Raw genomic sequence first — 23,136 nt, 5'->3', positions numbered from 1 at the left:
CTTTAATTTTGTTTGAATTGTATAAACGACTCTACAGACACGTTCGACGACGTTCTGGCAAGTGAGAAATCCCAATCGAACCTTAGGAATAGATTAGGATACAAGTGACATGTCACTAGGGTATTTTGTTATGTGATCCAGGTGCTGGTCCTGTATGTCCTATCGGTGGCTGAGTATACTGCCATATGTTGCAGTTACTTGATAGCTTGTGTTAGCAGCACCGTGTAGCTACATCTTAATTGAAAATTAGTGTGAGCAGGCTTGATAATGGCTCGAGAGCGAGCATATATGTGCTATGAGATAGAGGTAGCAATGGCTACATATGAGGCACCTTGTGTGCAAGATTTCCCAAGTATCCGATATTATTATTCCGAGTGGTTCATTGGGTATGCCAAAGATGAGAATAAATATGAAACCATTATGAGATAGTACAGGTATGTACATAAAGCTTATGAATATTAAATTTGCGAAATGATGATTTCAAGGTAAGTTGTGATGGAACGAATTATGGTCATGAAATTATGGTAAATTACATTATCATATATTATATTACTTGAATGTTAAATGTATGGTAAGATTTGCTTATTTCTTTCATACGAGCTTACTAAGCTATATAACTTACTCCATTTTACTTTCCATGTTTTATAGTGTCACCAAGCTAGCTCAGATTGGAGATCGTCAGAGATCGAATCACATTATCAAATTGTCATTTTGGGTATCGATGGTCTTAAACATTTTGAGTATATGGCATGTATAGGGACTTGGTCATTTTGTTATACGTGTCATCATGATTTTGACCAAACGTATTGGATTATAATTGTTAAAGGCTTGATTTGGTATTTGGCCATATAAATGGACTCATTTTGGTTAAATTGATTGTAAGCTCATATATATATATGCATGTATGTGCAAATGCCCTTTTGGTGATGTGGTTTATATGAATTTGCTAAGTGTTGATTGTGGCTTAATGACTTGTTGTGAAATGGATGAGTTTGGTTTATTGGTATGGTGGATAATCTTGATAAGTTAATGCAAATTGAAAGTAGTCTTAGTGGTGTTTTGAATGTGAAATTGGAATGTTTGATTTAACATAATAGAATGTCATAATCATGATAGATGATGGTATTGCATTGACATGTGTTGGCCATGATTGTAGATGTTTTGGTTGCCTAAGTATACCATGATTCATGCTATTGAATTTGTGTATGTGTATGTGTAAATAAAGGTGAAAAATGGCTTGGTAAATAGCCTTTATATTGTCTACATGAGTAGACACACGGGCGTGTGTCTAGGCTATGTGTGACACACGGTCTGTCCCATGGGCATGTGTTTTGGCCGTGTGTCCCCTACACCATAATTTTGAGAAACAGAATGCTCAGAATTGAGCACACGGGCAGAGACACGGGCGTGTGTCTTAGCCGGGTGAAGGACACAGCCTCAAGCATATGCGTATGTCTTGGCCATGTGTCTTCAATTTGTTCATGACTTGCAAATCAGAGAGTTACACAGGTTAGGGACACGGGCGTGTGTGACCACACGACCTACCCACATGAGCATGTCCCAAGCCATACAGGCGTGTGACCCTTGTTTATAGCAAAAATTTTCTAAGTTTTGTAAAAACTCCCTGAGTTATCGGTTTAGTCCCGAACCACATCCAAAGCATGTTTTGGGCCTAGGCTCGTACTAGGGACTTCATGACTGAATACAAATAGTTTTAAATTTGGTTGAAATTTATTACTAGATTTGTATGTTCGCTTGCGATGTAAGTCCAGTAATGCCTCGTACCTTATTTCAGTGTTGAATACGGGTAAGGGGTGTTACACTTAGTGTGTAATAAATAACTTAATAGTAAAATTATATATGAAAGATTTTACAAAAACAAAATCATATCAGAGCAGAATAGGTATAAACATGCTTTCCTATCCCTATCCGTTACATACAATTTCTGACAATTCCAACACACCATATGAGGTATGAACACTCATCCAACCCTACACACTACTTAGTTTCATTATGAAAATTTTCAGAATATTTGCAGTTGTGCTGCCAATATAATAGGCGAGATATCGCCTCTCATAGAAATACATCCTCTACATAATATAACCCGTCCCTGATACAGATATAACCAAAACAGAAATCATACATGCTACAGTTATACACGCATGTCATAACAGATAGCCTATTACAAGATTACTTATCATATGTTATCTCAAATGTATGCACATATAACAGAGGTATACTAATAAGTGAACATATTCCATGTTTTATATATTATTTGATCACATACCGACCCCGCAGTAAGGCCCATGGTCGATCAGAATGATGTGAGCGGCCTTGGGGAAAATTTTAGAATTTGAGCCCTACACGCCTATGTGGTCCACACGGATCAAATATCCCAAACCGTGTGTCACACACAGTCCAACACATAGCCTGTTACACGGTCGTGTGTCGCACACAGCCTACCACATGGCCTAGTACATGGACATGTGGTGTCGACAGCGTTCTTTTTAGGCTTAATATAATCCGTCCCCGATGTAGATATAACCATAACAGGAATCATACATGCTACAATTATACACGCATGTCATAACAGATAGTTCATTACAAGATTACTTATCAGATGTTATCTCAAATGCACATACATATAACAGAGGTATACTAATAAATGAACTGATTCCATGTTTTATAGAATATTTGAGCACATACCGACCCAACAGTAGGGCCCACAATTGATTAAAACAATGTGAGCGGCCCTGGGAAAAATTTTAGAATTTGGGGTCTGTCACGGCCTAACACACGCTCGTGTGGTCCACACAGCTCAAATAGCCTAGACTATGTGTCACACACAATCCAACACATGGCCTGTCACACGACCGTATGTCGCACACGGCCTACCACACGGCCTGGCACACGACCGTGTGGCGTCGGTAATGTTGTTTTTCAGCTTTCGTTGTTCACTGATTTTCAGGTTTCTCATTACACACTTGGTCAAAAATTCGATGTACGTTCAAAATCAAATATTTCAGTACCTAGATTACCAAATAATACAAATTAATAACCGGGAAATTAACAACCCAATCATCGACTTAATAAATCCTTCAACACACAAACCCAATAACCAAAACAAACAAACCCCACCCAACAGCAGAATACTCACCTCCTATCACTCAGCAACTTAAAATGAACTCAGTTCATCCAAGAACCCAATGTCACATGATCCTCTCCTATTCATAATACATGTAAAAATTAAGTTTGGAACTACACTTTTCACAAAAAAATCGAAAAGAACCAACCATCCCCCAAAATACAAATCCAACAATAGAACTTAAATCTTACCCAACACCACGAACCCACACAGGAGTGTAATAGCAAAGAAGGAATTGAAGCATTAAGGTTATGACAATTTCGGCTTGGAAATTGATAAAAGAAGAATCAAAATTGAAAAGAAATTATTTGGGAAAGAGACTATTAAGAACGGCATAAGAACAACCCAAAAGAATAAAAGGGAAAAAAAAAACAAAACAAAAAACACAGCAAAAAAAATCAAAAGCAGGGAGAAGTATAGTGGCGTGAAATGGGGAATTAAGGGCAAAACAAATGTGGGGGTTTGTTTTGGGTGATATACTTTATTAAATTTTTTTTTTATTTTCAAAAAGATACCAAATCTTATCCCCAACTAATCAAATTTATTTCTTAGAGTTTAAATTTAATCCAAACTCCTCCACCAACTTGCTAGAGAATGAGAAAAAAATTTAAATATTTCTTATACATATAGTGACTCAAACACAAAACCTTAAGCAAATACATTAAATGCTTAACCACTCAACCAAACCAAATCACACGATAATAACCAGCAAATCAAAACTTAAATTTTTGAGGCGTTATAGTATGTATAGTCCTATTGGGACGATATATTTTCTATTAAAATATTATTATTTTACGTTCTCTTGTTCACCTAAGAATCTTGTGATTATCTCTATAAATAGAGACTATGAGTAAGTCAAAATATATCAAAGTAAGTGTTATCACTCTATTGTTTTATAGTGAGATTTTTTTTCTAATAAATTCTATTTTTTGAGAGAGTTCAGCTTTGGTTTCTAACTTATGGAAATAAATGAATCGTCCCTATTAGAATACCAATAAAGTTTTTATCGTGTTAACGATTTGTAAATTTGGAGTTGTACTTTAAACAAGTCGACGGTTTGAAAATAGCGAAGAAGATTGATTGTTTTGGTAGAAAGTCAAGAAACGAATAAATCTGTCTTACCTAAAACACATGTACTAATTTGGTAAATGGTTTATTTCTCTAAATAACACAACAACTCGATTTGAAAAAAAATTCCACTATACAATAAAATTGATTTTTAAGCTAAAATTTTCAACAATTGGTATTAAAGTCAGGTTGTACTATATTTATAGTGTACATTAGATTGCAAAACTTCTTTGTTTCTTTTGATTGATTAAATTGATAAGAAGTAACATTTTGTATTATATGCATGTTTTGAATTTATATATATGTGAATGAATGAATGTTTATAATTTTATATTTATTATAAAGTCATTTTGCGAAAGATTATGGTTCCTAGTTTTTAGATTGGTTGTATTTAAGTTATTAAATTTTTAGGTTTGTAAGTAGATCGTGGAACACCATCCCATGTAGGTTTTTTAAAATTTATTTTTGTAAAATTAGAAAATCATTTGAAATGGGAATCAATTAGGAATTTTTTTTAACCTTAAATTTTTTGATGAAACCCAAAAAAGTGTGATAGATCCATAACCTAAAACAGAAAGAAGACCGAACAATTCATAACGCACACAAATGATATACAAATAATTTTTAAGAATATTTGATTTACCAACCACACATTTTAGTAAATATTTAAATGCTCTAATTTTGTTTCAGTTACAGACAAACATATATTCACAAATCTCATTATTAACATGCCACATAAATCAGGATATTTCAATCAGAAAAACAAATTGATTAGCATTGTCATTAATAAGTTTTAAATCAAACAACAAATAATATATGGTTACAAAAGTTATTTCTCACAAAAAAATATTTTTAGTTATTATGACCTTGTCACATTCAAAAAGAAAACTTTCACTTTAACTTCTCCTAATAATCCAGCGAAAACCAAATTGCTTTAAACATAAAAAATATGAAACATCTCATTAAAGCTAAAGTCTTTCTAGATGTAAGTTTGAACAAAACCTTGTCTTCTCCAAGTACTTGTGTAGTTTCAAGAGTTTCTAAGATGCACAGTCTCTTCTCCTTCTTCCACTTGGGATTAGGATACAAATGTATTTTAATTACCACAAATGTGCTGAGTGTCACTACTATCTATCATCTACTCTTTCATATTAGTCATAATATTAACTTGAGGAATGAGCACAAAAAAATATATTATCTACTTCAACCAAATTAACATTTGGATCAATCGAATTATCATTTCTCCATTATTGATTTTTGCACAAAGTTATATAGTAGCTCAGTTTGTCATCACAATTAGATATTGGAATAGTGAGCATAGTTGATGAATAAAGCACCAGTTAGGTACTAAGGAAAGAGAGGTGATGTAGATGACACTTTTAAGTGCCAAGTTTTACCTAGCCAAAATCATTCCTAGATATGCGCTTTCACACTATCACTTATTTCCAACAACTAACTATGAATTTTCCACATAAAATAACTTCCTTTTTTTCCATTTTTTTTCTCAAAAAATTATTTTTGTAACCATAGATTCATCATAAATTATGTTTAAAAAATAAATTCAACTCACACATGCACACATGCACGCGGGTACACACAAGCATGCAATTTAAAGTAAATAAATTAAACTTACATAATCAAATCCAATAACATGGCAAACAAGAATTATCATCATGGTTAAAATTTTAATACAACTTTAAACAAAACTCAAGTTAAACCCAATGTCCAATTTAATATCTTATTATTAAAACATTAATATCTGAACTTGGGTTTGGGCCAACCCATATTTAAGGTAAAAAAAATTAATTAAATTCAAGGTAAATTCACATTATCACTATATTAAGAATTTCACCATATTAAACTCTATCTTAGGCCCTACTAATTCTCTAATGATAATAAATAAATTCATGCAACATAAAATCATAGATTCATGCTTCATTCAAACATTTCATTATATAAATAACATATTTTACATATGATCATTTTTTTCAAAAGTAAATCAATTTTAGTATTTCAAAATATTTAGATCTCATTACTTTTTTTATATGTGTTAGTGATGCATTAGAATCTCGAACAATAGGAATATCGACAACTTTGAGATACGAGCAACAAGATGACAATAACAACAAGCACATGGGACATTTATGGGAAATATGGCATAGGTAGCATCATGGCAATAATGGTAACAATGGCAACAACAACCATAGGAAACAATAGTGTGAACATCATTCAAGTACAAAAATATCCTTAAGTTTGTTGGCAAATAGTTATCAATTTAATGAACCTAGAATACAAGTTGAATAGCTTGAGGCATGTTGGTCACGGTCTTTAAGGATATTTCTCTATATCCTCCAGGACTCATCAAGCTCTTCCATTATAAAATAAGAACAAGAGACAATAATAGATTGCAATAAAATGTATCCAGCAAACTCAAAAGGAAGAGAGGAAGAGTGAGAGGAGAATGATAGGTTTTTTAGATATGTTTAGGGTGAAAGTGAGTCATGGTATTTATAGGACTTTTACTAGGTAAGAATAGCAAAAGTAAGTGGATTGAATTTAGTAGTTTACGGTAAATTAGTTATTATATGTGAAATCAAAGAGCAAATTGGATTTTTTGTTAAAAATTTCTTTGATTTTTACTGCTATAAATTAGTCCATGTACATTAGCATGAGGCATACATGGTATGTCATATGTAACTATTTGGTTATTCTATCAGTCACACCAATTTTTAATAGTAAAAATAGATGAATTTTTTTAACAAAAAAGACTAATATACTCTTTGATCTAATGTACAGAGACTAATTTTCCCATTTTTAGTAAAAGAAGCAAAATACAATCTAACTCTTAGTACAAAAACTTCTACGATACTTTCACCGAAACTTTCAATAAAAAAAAATCCAAAAATAAAAAGGCTGAAATGTACATTACATTAACCTTTTGGGCCCTATGCATGAGTACACTTTTTCAACTTGACTTTTAGTTGCTCAATAAAATATAATTGCTTATAAATAAGGGTCTCAAGGCCCTTGTTTAAAAGCGTGAGATTTGATTATTTATGAAATATCTCAATTTTTTTCAACAAATTTAACCTGGATCCAACGGCAAAGAATGATTCTTGATGATGCTAGTGACAATTAAAGGCGTTGATCATCTCTTTCCACAAACTTAGCTTAAGCTTGGTTGAACTTCTATTTAAGACATTGGCTAACTACCCACTTAGTCCTTTACACTTTCTATTTAATTCTAGACCTTCTCCTCATGCCCTTTCACAGTCTCCCACAATTTAATTCATAGGACATTTTATATATTCAGATTACGATTCAATTTCAGTAATTTTTCAATGTTACATTTAATTAATATACAAGCTAATTAATTTTCGAGATTTAACTCGCTTAACCTTAGATATGGTGTAAAAGTTAAAGATTTAGGACTCTTTTAGATGCCCAGTTGCTTTCGGTAAAGTACATTTATTTTTAATTTTGGTGCAACCGCTCCATGTATACCCATTTGGACAACAATAAATTTGACCGATGAAAAATCTTCCAAAGCACTAGTGTGGAAGTTTTGGACTAGAGTATCAAACACAAGTAAACAAGAAGCAACTATAGTGGGTAACATTTTTACCACTTTATCCTTTATATGGGTGTGGAAATAAGGATGCTGGGCATCCAAATAAGTAAATTACAAATTTTATTATTAGATAGTAATTAAATAAATTTTATTCTGTTATATGTTGATGTAGTATCATAAAATATATAAAGTATATGCTTATTGTCATGATTATTTTAATATTTACTGTAAATATATTTTAAAATCAATATATAAATAAAATTTATAATAATTTATTATTTTATCGTATAAAAATTGAGTTATATAATAATTTAATAACTATAAATAAATTTTATTATTATAAAATTTATATGAATTAATTATAAATAAGTAGATATATCAACTATATGTAATGTAAATGTTTATTAATAAAATTTTTGTTTTAACATAATTAAAAATTTAATATATATTATTTAATATGGAATATTATCATTTATTATATATATATATATATAATGTAATTTAATGTAATATTTTTTATAATCATTTTTTATTCTCACTTCACCATTACAGCTGTATTTGAATTTAAACACACATTATACCGTTGTTTCTAATCTCACTGTTACCATATTTAATCTCATCGCTGTAGTAATTAATCTCTCCATTACTACTGTTTTTAATCTCATCAAATATAAATAAACTGCCCTTCCAAACTAATCCTTAATATTGTGCAGGTATTGAAATTAGTGAAAATGTAGTTGTGTGGTTGTGGGTTTGTTATGTTGTATAAGTAGGCATCTTGTAAATCAGCTATTCATATGATTAATTGATACAGTTTAGTTCCTTTGTTAATTCATCAGTCCATGTAGTTTTAATTAAATAATTGAATCCTCATACAAGTTTGATTTGTAAAATTTGAGTTAAAAATGATCCACATGGCATTTTATTAAAAGGGTTCGACCCCACAAGAAAAACAAAATTTATTTTATTTATTTATGTTGAAATGATATATTTTATTCAGTTCTTAGGTATCCCAGCAACATGGGCTAGAAGCTATTTACGACGTGCTTCTCCTAGCATAAATATAAGATCTTGCAGAATATACATACAGAGCCAATCCAAGGGCACTAAGTGCAGCAAGCAGCCAATAAAAGTAATCAAGATGTGCCCTGTTAAGATTATCTGCAAACCAGCTATCTCTGCCATCTTTACCAGTTACTGTCTCAATTACAGAGATGAGAAAGCTACTTAAGAAGCTTCCAAAACCAAGGATGCTAAGGTAGAGTGCAATACCGATGCTCCTTAATTCATTTGGCATCTGGTCATAATAAAATTCTTGAAGACCAACTATTGCCAACACATCAGATAATCCACAAAGTGAGTATTGAGGGACCAACCACCATACCCACATTGGAACTGTCACGTTTGGCTTGTCTACCAACCCATGTTCTCGAGCAGTTTGAAGCCTCTTCATCTCTACTAAAGCAGCAATCACCATTGCTATAGCAGACACAGCAATACCAGTTCCAATTCTTTGAAGCATTGTAATTCCTCCTGGTTTCCCAGTGAAGGCTCTTGCTAAAGGAACAACTATTCTATCATATATTGGAATGAAGAGAAGAATTGAAAAGCTAATGAAACACTGAAGTGTGGCAGCAGGTATTTCAATTCCTCTTGTAATTGATCTGTCCATTGTAGCACCTTGCTTAGTAAACAATGTCGATGTCTGTGCAAAAACAACTGCATAAATCAAGCATGTAGCCCATATTGGTGCAAGCCTTAAAACAGCCTTTGCTTCTTCAACCTCTCTCATGCTACACACTTTTCCCTGCTCCATTGTACTGTCTGAAGCAAGCAGGGCTTTGTCGAGGAATCTACCACCACAATAGAAAATCCATTCCATATCAGTTTATTTCCTAATTTCCTTTAGATGAAAAAATATATCACTTACTTGAATTGCTTGAAGCTTTCCTCTGTAGCAATTGCTGAAGAAGCTATTTTACGATTCCTAATGGCCAAAATGAAAACTCGACCAATCCTCACAAATGGGCTTTCTTTATCCCCTTCGACACTAAACCTGTAAGTCATTGTTCCAAGCAGAAAAACAAGCAGTCCAACAGCCATCACAATAGCAGGTATTGCAAATCCAAGAACCCAACTAAGATTTTCCTGGATGTAGTTTAAAATCAAAAGCGTCAGTAAGATACCAGCAGCAATACTAAAGTACCACCAATTAAAGAATGAACTCTTGGCTTTGCACTCCACAGGATGTTCTGCATCAAATTGATCAGCACCAAATGCTTGAACGCATGGTTTGTGCCCACCTTGTCCGAATGCCACCAGATAGAGTGAGAAGAAAAATAGTATCACTTGATACTGAAGCATTGATGAAGTGTTTAATGTGACATTATCAGCATTTGGGGCACCAGAAGTGGTGACAGATGGAAGAGTGGCTGACAGAGTCAACAAGCCTAGCCCCTGTATGTAAAAAAAAACCAATTCCAGTTCAAGTCCTTTATGGAAAGCAACTACCAAATGCTCTAGCAAAAACCATTAAAATAATTCAGCTTATTCTGTTCAATTAATCATCAAATCTTCAATAGGAAAGCTAAGTCAAGCGACAAATTGCTCCACTACAAGTCGATGTTAGAGCTGTTTTTCTCAAATCTTGAATTGAGTTTCAAAGTCATTGTTTGAGCAATGGAAGCAACTTCTCTAATTTGAGAATGACGAATGAGTTCAAGAGAGCTTGAGCCAGGGACGAAGCTGGGCGTTGACTTCCTTTGTTTAAATGGATTAACTGCACTTTTAGTCCTCCTAAAATTAAAAGATTAATTTAAGCATTCCTGACACAAATTTTATAATTTTATCTCTGCCTACACAAAATTCTTAGCTGAATAGCTCAGTGGATCATTGGAAGAAATTATGATGAAGCATTCATATGTTGTTGGCTAAAATGTAAATAGAATTACCAAAATGTAAACAAGGGAAGCAAGAATGATGGTACGGTATCGGCCAAGAAAAGAATCAGCAAGGAAAGCACCCAGGAGTGGCAGAAGCGTGGCCACCCCTGACCAGGAGTTAACTTGTGCAGCGGCGGCGGCAGTGGACAGACCCAGAGGCCCCGTCAAGTATGTTATGAGGTTTGAAGAGATTCCATAATAAGCAAACCTCTCAGCAACTTCAACCGCCATTATGAAAGAAGCCGAAGTCCATCCACCGGAGTTTGAACGGTGCACAGGTCTGCCTTTGAAATCAAGGCAGCCTTTAACTGAGTCATCTAAAAGTGGAGTTTCAGCAGCTGCAAGATCGGACATTACAGCAAGCTTTAGTAAGAGTTTGGAGGGGAGGAATTTATGGGCAGCATTAAAATATTAAAAAAATATTTAAAATTTCAGCGGTTCCACGGTTATTTTTTTAAAAAAATAATAATATATTAAACCTGTGAATAGCATGGTCATTCTTTTATTCTAGATGGACATACTGTTACGTTTATCTTTTTCATTATTTTCAAATATTTTATTACCAATGGCCAAAAGAAAGTAAATTTTAACAACTTTTACATATATTTTAGGCACTCATACAAATAAAAATTTAGTATATATTTAATGATTGAAAAATAGCTACTCTTTTTTATTTCAGTAATATAATATATGTAAATTACTGAGAGAATAACACTAAAAAATATAAAAAAGAATTCAGAGAAGATAGGTATGATATGGGCTCTGAAACATGAATAAATTGGCTGGTACAAATAAAAATAAAAACATCCACTTTCCATGTTTACCTTCAAAAGACATCATCTCTTTTCTACTTTGGGAAAATTCATTCCGTCCTGCCTCCTATAATTCAATGCTCTTGGTTAAATATCACTATCATGGGGACACAGGGAAAACTAGGAAGTTAACCAACTTGAAATATTAACTTTGATGAGATTAGAAATAATGATGATGATATTCCTGTTGTAGTGATGAAATTAAAATTAATAGTAAATTGTGGTTCTTTGTCTATTTTATGAGAGTATTTTTGAATAGTAAATAATTTTAGAGTCATTTTAGACACAAATTGTCTTTAGTTTCATTTACTTATTATTATTATTATTATTATTCATTGTCTAAAAGGTCTTCTCTCTTTCTTATGAAAATTGTGAAGTTTTTGCTATAACTTTTAATCTTTCTTATGCAAGTAGTCTTGCTTTTATTAGTATTTTTAGGGATAGATTTGTCACCGTCCACTCCAAATTGGTAGATACTCCATTCTTTTGTTGATTCTACCTGTTGCTTTGAACCCTCCCGAGTTGGTCCCTTATAGTGATAAGTTCTTGCAATCACCTTATATATGTTTGTGCTTGAATTGTGATAAAGTCAACAACATGCTGTAATGTTCTTTTCTTGTTGAAGTTAAAGCCTTCGTTGTGTTCATAGAGCTTGCCCTTCACTATTGATGAAGGATGTTTGTTGGTTCTTTATTTACCCCGAATTGTGTGGTCTCCTTCATCGAATGAATGAAATAATTTTTCCTTCAAAAAAATTGTTTAGCTTTGGGTAAATTGCACTGTTAATTGCTTAAGTATTAGCATATTCCTATTTTGGTTATTCAACTCCAAATATTTTCAATTTCGTCACCAATGTTACCATTATTGAATTTTTTTTTTGGCCACCCCTCTAGCTAACGTGACCTTTTTGTAGACATAAAAACTAATTTAGCTCTTAGCATTTATATATTTTCTCAATTTGGTTCTAATTTTAAAAACTTCAACAAAAATAGTCCCAATGATTTCACATTCTTATCAATTTGGTATTTATTGTAATTTAAAAAAAACTATAAATGTTATGAAATAAATAATGAAGAGAGTAAACAACAAAGGAAATAGGAGAGCAAAACAAAAGTAATTCTTTTATTAATTAATGGGAATGAATATAATGCTTCTCCAAAGTTTACATTTATAGACATAAGAAGTATAAATAAAATAAAACTCTACTTCTAATTAACATTAGAGTCCTAATGTATATCAAACTTATCTTGATCTTGATGAACATTTACTTAATAATAATATATTCATAACACTCCCTCTTGGATCTCTATTGGTAGATAATGTGCTTTGTTAAAGCCATACTAAGATAGAAACTCAATGGGGAATTTTTTTTTTAGTGAAGTAAAAATAGTACACATATCTGGAATACACATAATATGTTGCCTCATGAAAAACCTTACCAAGAAAACCTAATGGGTTAAAACCCCGATTAAGAAGAAAAAAGTACAACGCATCTTTACTCCCCCTCATGACAACATCGCATGATATCTAATATTTTATGTATTCCAATATTGAATATTAACTTTTCAAATAACCACTTAAATAAATTTAACAACAATCATAACAAACTTTGATCATGATCATTCTATAAAAATATAAATATGTATTTTGATCATTTTATAATCTTCCTTGAAATATTATTCACTAAGTCAAATTTACGCATAAAGTCAAATCATTTCAATTCATATAAATGATTATGCAAACATATTGAACAATTCTCGAAAATTTCTATGTGTTTTTATCATTCTAAATCCTTCAAGGATTTTAATATAAACTTTTACTATATAGTGATTAATATGAAAGGTTGTAACAATGACCATTAGATACTAGGGGCGAAGCCAGAAAAAATTTTTAGGAGGGGCCAGATGAAATTTTAATTTTTTATAGTTTATATATTTATAATTTGTAAAGGATTAAATCGAATTTTTATAATTTTAGGGGGGCCAAAGTAAAATTTTACCTTTACTAATTTAAAATTTTAAAAAAAATTAAGGGCCTAAAATGTAATTTTACATTTTAGGGGGGGTCGGGACCCATGCCAGCCCCCCTAGCTACGCCCCTGTTAGATACATGTCTAATTGAACTACTAGACTAATAAGAAATCTAAATGTTATTATATCCAACACAAAAGAAAGTTATTGCACCCACCATAAAAAAAATTATTGTTGGAAAAACGGGTTTGGAAAACGTAACGAAAAATAAATTTAGGAAAAAAAACTAGAGTTTTAAATTTTTTTCCAAAACAAGATCTTGGTTATTATATCTAAATAATAAACATTTAATCAAAATTTTATTTTTTCGATTCGTTTAGAATGAGCGCTTCGACTGAGTAGTCTTCTCTGTTATCCTCACGCTCATGTCTATCGAGTGTGGGTTCGCTTTGAATCAGAAAATTTTTTACAATAATTATCAGTGGGATAATTTTACAATTTCTCTAAACTTTTGGGTCAAGTTGTAAATCAGAAAAACATCTCTAGAAATTTTCTAAAAAAATCTCTTTAGATAATTTTCTCTCTACAACTTTCTCTTTAATTCAAGTGTAGGTAAATAATGACCCAAGGCTTTCTCTATATAAGGAGAGTTTAGAGAGTTTAACTATGATTAAACTTAATCACTTTAATATTAAATCTTATTAAAATAATAGAATGTTTATCTTATCATTAAATTATATTTAATATTAAGATAGTCACTTTAATATTAAATTAATAAAATACTATTAAGAAAAATATTAAATTAAATTTAATATTAAACTATTAAAATAATATTATTTCTGGATAATTAATCTGAAATCAAATTCTCTGGTAGAGTCCCAATAGGAGTGTAACCCTTCCACTCTTCAACCACCGACGGCCAACTGCCATCGACCACCGAGACATCGTCGTCATAGCCACTGGCACTGTCGTGCCTAATGATGTAGGTGCAATAACCTTACGACACCCTGAGCTGGTTCCGTCCGGGTCAATGACGAATCGACCGGTCCGGTCTAGCCACCGGTTGGATCATCAGACCATTTAATTTAATTCCACAACGAATAAGTCGAGTCAATTAAATTATTCCCAAAGTCGTAGAATCTTCTTTTGGTTAAAATGCAGTCCAATCGAGCTTTTGTTGAGCTAGCAGAGAGACCAATCGAACATATACAATTAGGCTCTGGTGGTTGCAACTATGTCCAGAAGTATCGTTTCGATAATTCACAATTACTTAATCATAGAGTCAGTCCACAAATAGTGCCATGATTGAAAACTCCTTATTGTATACTCTTTACAAAAATAATTCCAACTATTTTGCCCAATGACCTCATCATGCGTATGTTACCCTCATATGATATCCTTGACTCCTTTGAGTTAAATCTGTTCACTTAATAAAATCCTATTTTATCTTATTGTCACCATTGTGTCTTCTTAATGATTAATATGACCACTATTAACAAATGATTGTGATAAATTGCTCGTTCGAGAACAAGCAACCCATGGCCACGTTCCATATTTATCAATCCACACAATGCCAATGAGAGGATATCATTAACTCTTTAATTGAGCGATGAATCCCACTGTTGCCAGTAAAACCATATCATACACAAGTTATGTACTCAAGATACCGGCTATGGGCTTGATCATTTTTAGAGCATGAGCATCCACTTATATCAAAGCATATGAGTTGTATACGCATGGTCAGTAACTAACTCGGGATTTAGGTAAATCACACCATGAACATCAAAAGTGAATTAATTCACAAACATACTCAAAATTAATTCATCTTAAGTTCAGTCAAATGTATCATCCTGTCAATGAATACATCTATGTCTCTACTCGTGGGGTCAACTGCTCCGATAACCAAGACTAGCCATCTCCTTAATTGGAATTGTAGACGACATAATAATCCTTCTTAGTATTTGAAGCAAATTCACATTTGATTCTTTTATGTGAAATTAACTTTATTTATTTATCATTCAAATAAATAGAAAACAGTTACATGTTTACTACAATATGGACATATTTTTCAACAATCCCTCACTTGCCCTAGTAAAGTAAATGTGTCGTGTTTCGTATTCCCATATCCTCGATGTGTTTGTTAAAACTTCTAGTTACAAGAGTCTTAATAAACAAATCTGAAAAGTTATTTTCAGAAACTACTTTCTTCACATCTACAATTCCTTCTGCTACTGCCTCTCATATCAAGTGATACTCTTGATCAATGTGTTTCGTCCTCTTGTGACTTCTTATTTCCTTGAAATTAGCTATTACAGCACTGTTGTCACAATACAGTGTTATAGCTTTTTCCATACCAGGAATAACTTCAAGTCCGGTTAAGAACTTTCAAAACCATATTGCTTCTTTTGTTGCCTCTGAAGCAGCCACATACTCGGCCTCCATAGTAGAGCCAACAGTGAATGTTTGTTTTACACTTCTCCACACTCAGGCTCCATGGCCTAGAACGAATACATTTCCCGATGTTGATTTCCTTGAATCTTTACAAGTTTGAAAGTTCGAGTCTATACATCTAACAGAAGTAAGGTCCTCCCTAGAATACACAAGCATATAATCTCTAGTTCTTTTAAGATACCTTAATATATGCTTTACAGCTTGCCAATGCCTGAGACCTGGATTTGTCTGATATCAACTAACCATTCCTACTGTGAAACAGATATCTAGACGTGTGCAAAGCATTATATACATAAGGTATCCAACTACTGAAGCATATGGAACCTTACTCATATGCTCTCTTTCTTCCGCTCTCTTAGGACAATCATCTAAAGAAAGATGAAAACCTGATGCAGTCGGCTAAACACCTAGCTTTGCCTTGGTCATTGCAAAATGTTCCAATACCTTATCGATGTATGAAGCTTGAGATAGAACTATCGTTTTATTTTTTTCGATCACTAAGGATTCGAATTCCTAGAATACAACTAGTTTCACTCAAGTCCTTCATGCTAAACTATTGAGCTAACTACAGTTTAACCGATAAAAATTCTCCTACATCATTTCTAGTAAGTAGAATATCATCGACATAAAAAACGAGGAATACCACCTTTTTGTCCTTTATGCGCTTATAAACACAAGGCTCATCAGTGTTTTACTCAAATCCAAAAGTCTTGAGCATTTGATCAAATCTTTTATTCCATGAGCGGGACGCTTGCTTAAGTCCATAAATGGATTTTAGCAGTTTGCAAACTTTTTTGCTTTTTTTCCTTTGACAACATAGCCAATGGGTTGAGCCATGTAAATGGTCGCATCAAGATAACCATTCAAGAATATTGTGTTGACATCTATTTGCCAGATCTCGTAATCAAGAGTAGCGGCAATAGATAAAATTATGCGGATAGACTTGAGCATGGCTACCAGAAAGAAGGTTACATCATAATCGGTGCCTTCTTTCTGTATGTAGCCATCCCCTATAAGCCTAGCTTTGTGTGTTTCCACTTTCCCTTCCGCATTTCTCTTTTTCTTGTAGATCTACTTATACCCTACGAGTTTAATTCCAATTGATAAGTCTACAAGTTCCCACACCATATTGGATTTCATAGAATCCATCTCGGCATCCATGACTTATTTCTAAAGTTTGGAATCAACGTCCTGCATAGCCTCCTCATAAGCGAGTAGATCATCATTCTCATGATTGGCTTCCGTATTATATATACTACCATCATGGATGAAGAAGTTGGTTTCTTAAAAACTCTCACACTACGACAAATTCACCTATGTTATTGATAGTTTGCAGGTTTTTCTATAACTCTCTCGAGAATTGAACTTGGTGATTGTTCTACCTCCCGAAATTCCTCAAATACCACTTTACTTCAAGGTTTAAAGTTATCCATGTAGCTTTCCTCGAGGAAAGTAGCATGAGTAGAAACTTTAATTGTATTATCTATCGGATTTTAGAATAATCCTCCCTTTATTCCTTTTGGATATCCTACACACATGCACAAATCTATCCGTGAATCCAACTTCTTTGCATCCTTATCCAGAACGTGCTGGATAACCCCATATTCTAAAGTGATTTAGAGAAAGTTTCTTTTCATGCCATAGTTAATAACGTGTCTTACAAGAAGACTTGGTTGGCACATCATTCAGAATGTAGCAAGCCATTTCTATCGCATATCCCTAAAAGGAAATAAGAGGTTGTGAATAGCTTAAAATTGAACGAACCTTGTCGAGCAAGGTTTTATTCCTTCTCTCAACTACTCCATTCTACTATAGAGTGCCTGGTGCAATCAATTGGGATAAAATCCCATTCTCTATGAGGTATCCTAAGAACTCATTAGACAAATATTCCCCACCCCGGTCAAACCAAAGAATCTTTATGGATAAACTTAATTGCTTTTCCACTTCCGTATGAAATTCTCAAAATTTATCAACGGTTTCGCTTTTGTGATGCATTAGATACACATATTCATATCGATAATAGTCTTCAATAAAAGTCACATAATAATCATAACTTCCTCAAACACTAATGCTCATGAGACCACATACATCAATGCGCACAAGTTCTAAAGGTTGGTTGGCCCTTGTACCTTTCACATTAAAAGACCTCTTAGTCATTTTACCTCCAAACAAGATTCACATTGTGGAAGACTAACTTTCTTAAGTTTAATTAAGGAACCATCTTTCATGAGTTTAGTGATTCTTTCTTGGTTAATATGACGAAGTCTTAAATGTCATAGGTACCCCTTATTAGAGTGAGAAGTTTTAAGCTTTTGATTTACTATTTCAATTAAAGTATCGAGTAACTATTTGGTTTGATAAAGTAGAGATTGTTTTCCATTCATCCATTACAAATTAAAGAACGATTTCTATAAATAGCAATCCATTTATTGAATGCCACAGAATAACCGTAATAAAATAAACATGATATAGAAATTAAATTCCTCTTAAAATAAGGTACATAAAACATGTTCTTTAACTAGCAAGAACATGGATTACGTCCAATCAATTCATGAATCCTAATTCTCAAGACTCCACATGAACTAACGACCATTTAGTGTTTGGCTATCATCTCTAGCTTAAATATATTTCTTAGGATACTATTTAATAAGAAATGATCTTAAGTGTGTAACCATTGACTCAACACCCACCATGATCATGCTCTCATTTGTGAGTCATTTTAGAGCAATATCTCTAAAAGTCTTGCATGACTAGTGAACCCACATGACAAAGTTTACCTTGGAGTGCAGCCAGGGTAGGAACCGGCTCAAAACTGTATCATGCTATCACTTAGGGACCATAAATGGTGGCCATAGATCTTGTTCAAGGACCTTCTCACATGGAATATTTAAAAATATGCAAGGGTTTTTATCCAAAGTTTCAAGAATGATCATACAGTAGTCCTAGTGGCATTCTCACATAATATAAATGACATGCTCCCAATATATGCATGACATGCTATGGGAATTTTATAATATCCATTCATTCGTAAGAATTAATCAATCATAAAAACAAACAAATTTGATTCTTCACAATTTTTCTTTTAAGGGAAAAACTGAAGAAGTGAATGCGAACTGTGCACCAGGCAGGGTCCCATTAAAGGGAAGTGAATGCGAACTGTGCACCAGGTAGGGTCCCATTAAAGGGAGGTGAGTCAAATTTGACCGTTTAAAAACCAAGCCTTTCCTAGCTAGAGCCAATCTTAGACATGTATATTCTCATTACCATACTTCTTATTTTTAATCAATCAACTGTGGATCATCTTATATATATCATAATTATAACATTACATAATATAAATATTGTAAATAATTATAAAACAAATATATAATGAGATAGGTAATTAAAATAAAATTGTCAACCAATGTTTCCATGGTTCTATTTCTAGAAAATAAATAGAAAAATAAACTTACATAAATTTTCACCACAAGGCATTCCTTGGGTCTTCAACCGCCATCACATCTTTTCCTTGTCATGGACTCATTTTGGAAAAATTACATTTAAGTCCTATATCCATTTCTGACTGATAAGAATTCTATGAATTTAAAAAAAATATAGCCCTATGTGGAGATAATAGTCTACAGTCTATTTTCTAAAAACCACAACCTCGGCAAAAAATAATTATATAAAAAATATATAATATTGCATCCATTCTCATATATGACTTAAAACAAGCATAAGATCTAAAGAATGTCACTTTCTATGTAATCAAATCATTAAAAAAAGATAAATTTATTTTGACTATCTGTTTATACCTATAGATAGAACACAACCTGGCTCATGTACCAATTGTTGGAAAAACGAGTTTGGAAAACACAACGAAAAATAAATTTAGGGAAAACTAGAGTTTTAATTTTTTTTCAAAAACAAGATCTTGGTTGTGATATCTAAAGTAATAAGCACTTAATCAAAATTGTACCTTTTCGATTCATCTAGGATGAGCAATTCAACCAAGTAGTCTTTTCCGCTATCCTCAAGGTCACATCTGCCTAGTGTAGGCTCGCTTCGAATTATAAAATTTTTCACCAAAATTACTTGTGGGGTAATTTTACAATTTCATTAAACTTTTGGGTCTATTTGTATATCATAAAAATATTTTCTAGAAATATTACAATTTTCTCTCTACAACTTTCTCTTGAATTTAAGTGTGTGTAAATAATGACCCAAAGCTCTCTTTATATAGGGAGAGTTTAGAGAGTTCAACTATGGTTAAACTTAATCACTTTAATATTAAATTAATATAATATTTATCAAGATAAATATGAGATTAAATTTAATATTAAGATAATCACTTTAATATTAAATTAATAAAATACTATTAAGCTAAAATTAAATTAAATTTAATATATTATTTCTGGAAAAATTAATCTGAAATCAAATTCTCTAGTAGAGCCCAGTAGGAGTGTAACCCTTCCACTGCTCAAACACCAACGACCAATCACAGCCAGCCAGCTAGACACTGCCGTTGCAGCCACCTGGATGCTGCTGTGTCTGGTGATGCAGGTGCAAAAGCCTTACGGCACCCTGAGCTGATTCAACTATGCCGGTTCGGTCTGAGTCAATGACAACCCAATCGGTCCGGTCTAGCCATCTGTTGGACTGTCGACCTAGTTTTACATGCCAGGTCTGGTTCGACCAATTTTTCGGTATTGGTCTCAGTTTTGGGCTTCCGAGCCCTATTTACAATTTTAAGTCCAATTTTCAAGTGCAATTGCCCATTGGACCAATTCTCTGGCTTGAAAATTAACTTCCAAAAATATCATATTAATTTTAATTGATTTGATCACTTTAATTTTATTTGATCAAAATTAATTGTTTTCAAAAATCACTTAGATTTTCCAAATTAATTTTTCAGTAAAATTCTTTAATCAAATTCTCTAGTTGAACAATTCTCACAACCACCTAATTTAATTTCACATTGAATAAATCGGCTCAATTAAATTATTCCTAAAGTCATAGAATTTTCTTTTAATTCAAATACAGTTCGATCGAGCTTTTGTTGAGCTAGTGGAGAGACCAATCAGACATATAAAATTGGGCTCTAGTGATTGCAATTATGTCCAAAAGCATCATTTCGATAATTTGCAATTACTTAATCATGGATTCAATCCACAAGAAATACTATGATTGAAAACTCCTTATTGTATACTCTTTACGAAAGTAATTCATCCAACTGCTTTGTCCAGTGACCTTGTCATGTGTGTGTTACCCTCATATGATATCCTTGATTCCTTTGAGTTAAATCTGTTCACTCAATACAATCCTATTTTATCTCATTGCCACCATTGTGTCTTCTGAATAATTAATATGATCACTGTCAATAAATGACTGTGATAAATTGCTCATTTAAGAACTAGCGACACATGGATACATTCCATATTTATCAATCCACATAGTACCAATGAGAAGATATCATTAACTCTTTAATTAAGCTATAAATTCCACTGTTGCTAGTAATGTGACAGCCCTAAATTGACCATAGTCGGAAAGTGGTTTCGGGACCGCTAAACTGAGTCATAAAAATAATTAACCGTCATAGTTGATGCTCATTATATGTACATATGCATGTGTGAAAATTTTATGTTTGGATTTTGTTAATTGTAAATGAATTTTATCAAATAGGACTTGTGTGAGAAAATTTAGAAATGTGCTAGGCAAATGTAAAGTGGTCTATTAATGCATGTTGTGAAAATGATGGGTTTGCATGTCAATTTACCCAAAATTTAAGCATGGTGGCCGGCCATGCTATGAGTGGAAACATGTTGCAAACATGTTGGGTTAGTGGTTATGTTAGAAAGAATAAAATAATGAAAAAAAGGAATATGATGAAAACAAAGGAAAAAAAAAGTGTCCATCCTTTCACATTTTTCTTCCTTGGCCGAATGTTTTAAGAAGAAGGGGGGGGAGCTTGAGAAAATCAGCTATGGTAGTTTGCTAGACTAAGGTATGTTTGATGTTGTCCATGAGATTCATGCATGTTTTTAGTTGTTAGTTTGAGTTCTACCTAGCCCATGGTTTAAATCTTTGCTATGGGATGGAGATGATATTCGCCATGGGTGTTGTCTTATTGGTTGATGTTTGATGTTGTGGTGATGAGGCATGAAGATGAGTTAAGTTTGGCTAAGGTGGATTTGTGTTGATGTCGGTTGCATGCTAAGTGTGAAGCTTTGTAATGATACATGTGTATGGTGCTTTTGATGTTGTGAATGGAAGTAGTGGAAAAGTAAAAGAAAATTTATGTAGAAATGTGGTATATGTGGATTTGTAGGATGTTATAAATATATGTGAAGCCATGCTAGATTAGGAAGAATTAGGTCAAGTGTTCATGAGATGAAATGTTGTGTTTAGGTGAATTAAAGATGATAGTATAGTTGATATCATGTATATATGTATGCATATTCGGCCATCAAATTAAGAGCATAGGTGATGTTGAGTCTAAGCTTTGTACATTCGGCCATATATATATATGCATGTGTGATTGAATTATTGATAGTAGGGCGATAGCATATGGTTATTAGTCGAATAGCTCAAAAACATATGGTAGGAAGATAAGAATTAGTCATGTATCTCCTATGATATGAAATCATTAATATTTTGATATAAATATTTAGCAAGACGGTTAAACTAGTTAATTTGTTGATTAAGCTCAAGAAGTTAAAGGAGGAGAATCAAGCAAAGGCAAAGGAAAGGACATCGAGTAGCCGAGTTAGAACCGTTTTACCCAACACAAGGTAAGTTATTAAGCATATATTTTGTATTGATATAAATAATCATAATACCTATGTACTTATGCCGAATGGAATGATATATAAATGCATGAAGTGACAAAATTTATCGAGTGTAAAAAAAAAAAAAAGAAGTGAGATGAATTGAGTTGTTGATTTTGGCACTAAGTGTGCGGGTATAAACGTTTACTATAATGAGATTGGCACTAAGTGTGCGAGTTTAATTGTATAGCACTAAGTGTGCGAGTTTGAATTGTATAGCACTAAGTGTGCGGGTTTGAATATTAAGCACTAAGTGTGCGGACTTACTGTATATTTCGAATAATCATTAACGTTAAGTGTGCGACTTTATCGAGTAGATGTTATGTTTATATTTGGAACTGAGCTTGGTAAGTCTTGAACCTATGTGGTAA

The 23,136-nt window shown here is 32.8% G+C and overlaps 1 protein-coding gene and 1 long non-coding RNA gene across 2 annotated transcripts; both read right to left on the bottom strand.

Moving 5' to 3' along the window:
• Window positions 1-3,002: 3,002 nt before the first annotated feature.
• LOC128286387 (uncharacterized) lies at window positions 3,003-3,836 on the bottom strand. Its single transcript, XR_008276928.1, has 2 exons — window positions 3,337-3,836; window positions 3,003-3,224 (listed from the first exon to the last, which is right to left on the bottom strand). It is a non-coding gene; the product is annotated as an uncharacterized LOC128286387 (long non-coding RNA).
• A 4,868-nt stretch (window positions 3,837-8,704) lies between these two features.
• LOC108461278 (protein NRT1/ PTR FAMILY 5.10-like) lies at window positions 8,705-11,193 on the bottom strand. The gene is made up of 3 exons (XM_017761073.2): window positions 10,736-11,193; window positions 9,715-10,241; window positions 8,705-9,637 (listed from the first exon to the last, which is right to left on the bottom strand). The coding sequence occupies exons 1-3, from the start codon at window positions 11,078-11,080 to the stop codon at window positions 8,821-8,823; spliced, it is 1,689 nt and encodes a 562-aa protein (XP_017616562.1). The 5' UTR covers window positions 11,081-11,193; the 3' UTR covers window positions 8,705-8,820.
• Window positions 11,194-23,136: the final 11,943 nt, after the last annotated feature.

The sequence above is a fragment of the Gossypium arboreum genome, chromosome 13 (assembly GCF_025698485.1).
Source record: "Gossypium arboreum isolate Shixiya-1 chromosome 13, ASM2569848v2, whole genome shotgun sequence".
Classification (NCBI taxonomy): domain Eukaryota; kingdom Viridiplantae; phylum Streptophyta; class Magnoliopsida; order Malvales; family Malvaceae; genus Gossypium; species Gossypium arboreum.
This window is presented reverse-complemented; position numbering and strand designations above follow the sequence as displayed.

What these genes read in the sequence shown, in the direction of transcription:
- LOC108461278 (XM_017761073.2), bottom strand. Translation starts at nt 11,080, where the DNA reads ATGTCCGATCTTGCAGCTGCTGAAACTCCACTTTTAGATGACTCAGTT. An exon ending in CTTCCCTTGTTTACATTTTG is followed by an intron (nt 10,242 to 10,735) that starts GTAATTCTATTT and finishes TTTTACATACAG; the next exon opens with GGGCTAGGCTTGTTGACTCT. An exon ending in GAAAGCTTCAAGCAATTCAA is followed by an intron (nt 9,638 to 9,714) that starts GTAAGTGATATA and finishes TTGTGGTGGTAG; the next exon opens with ATTCCTCGACAAAGCCCTGC.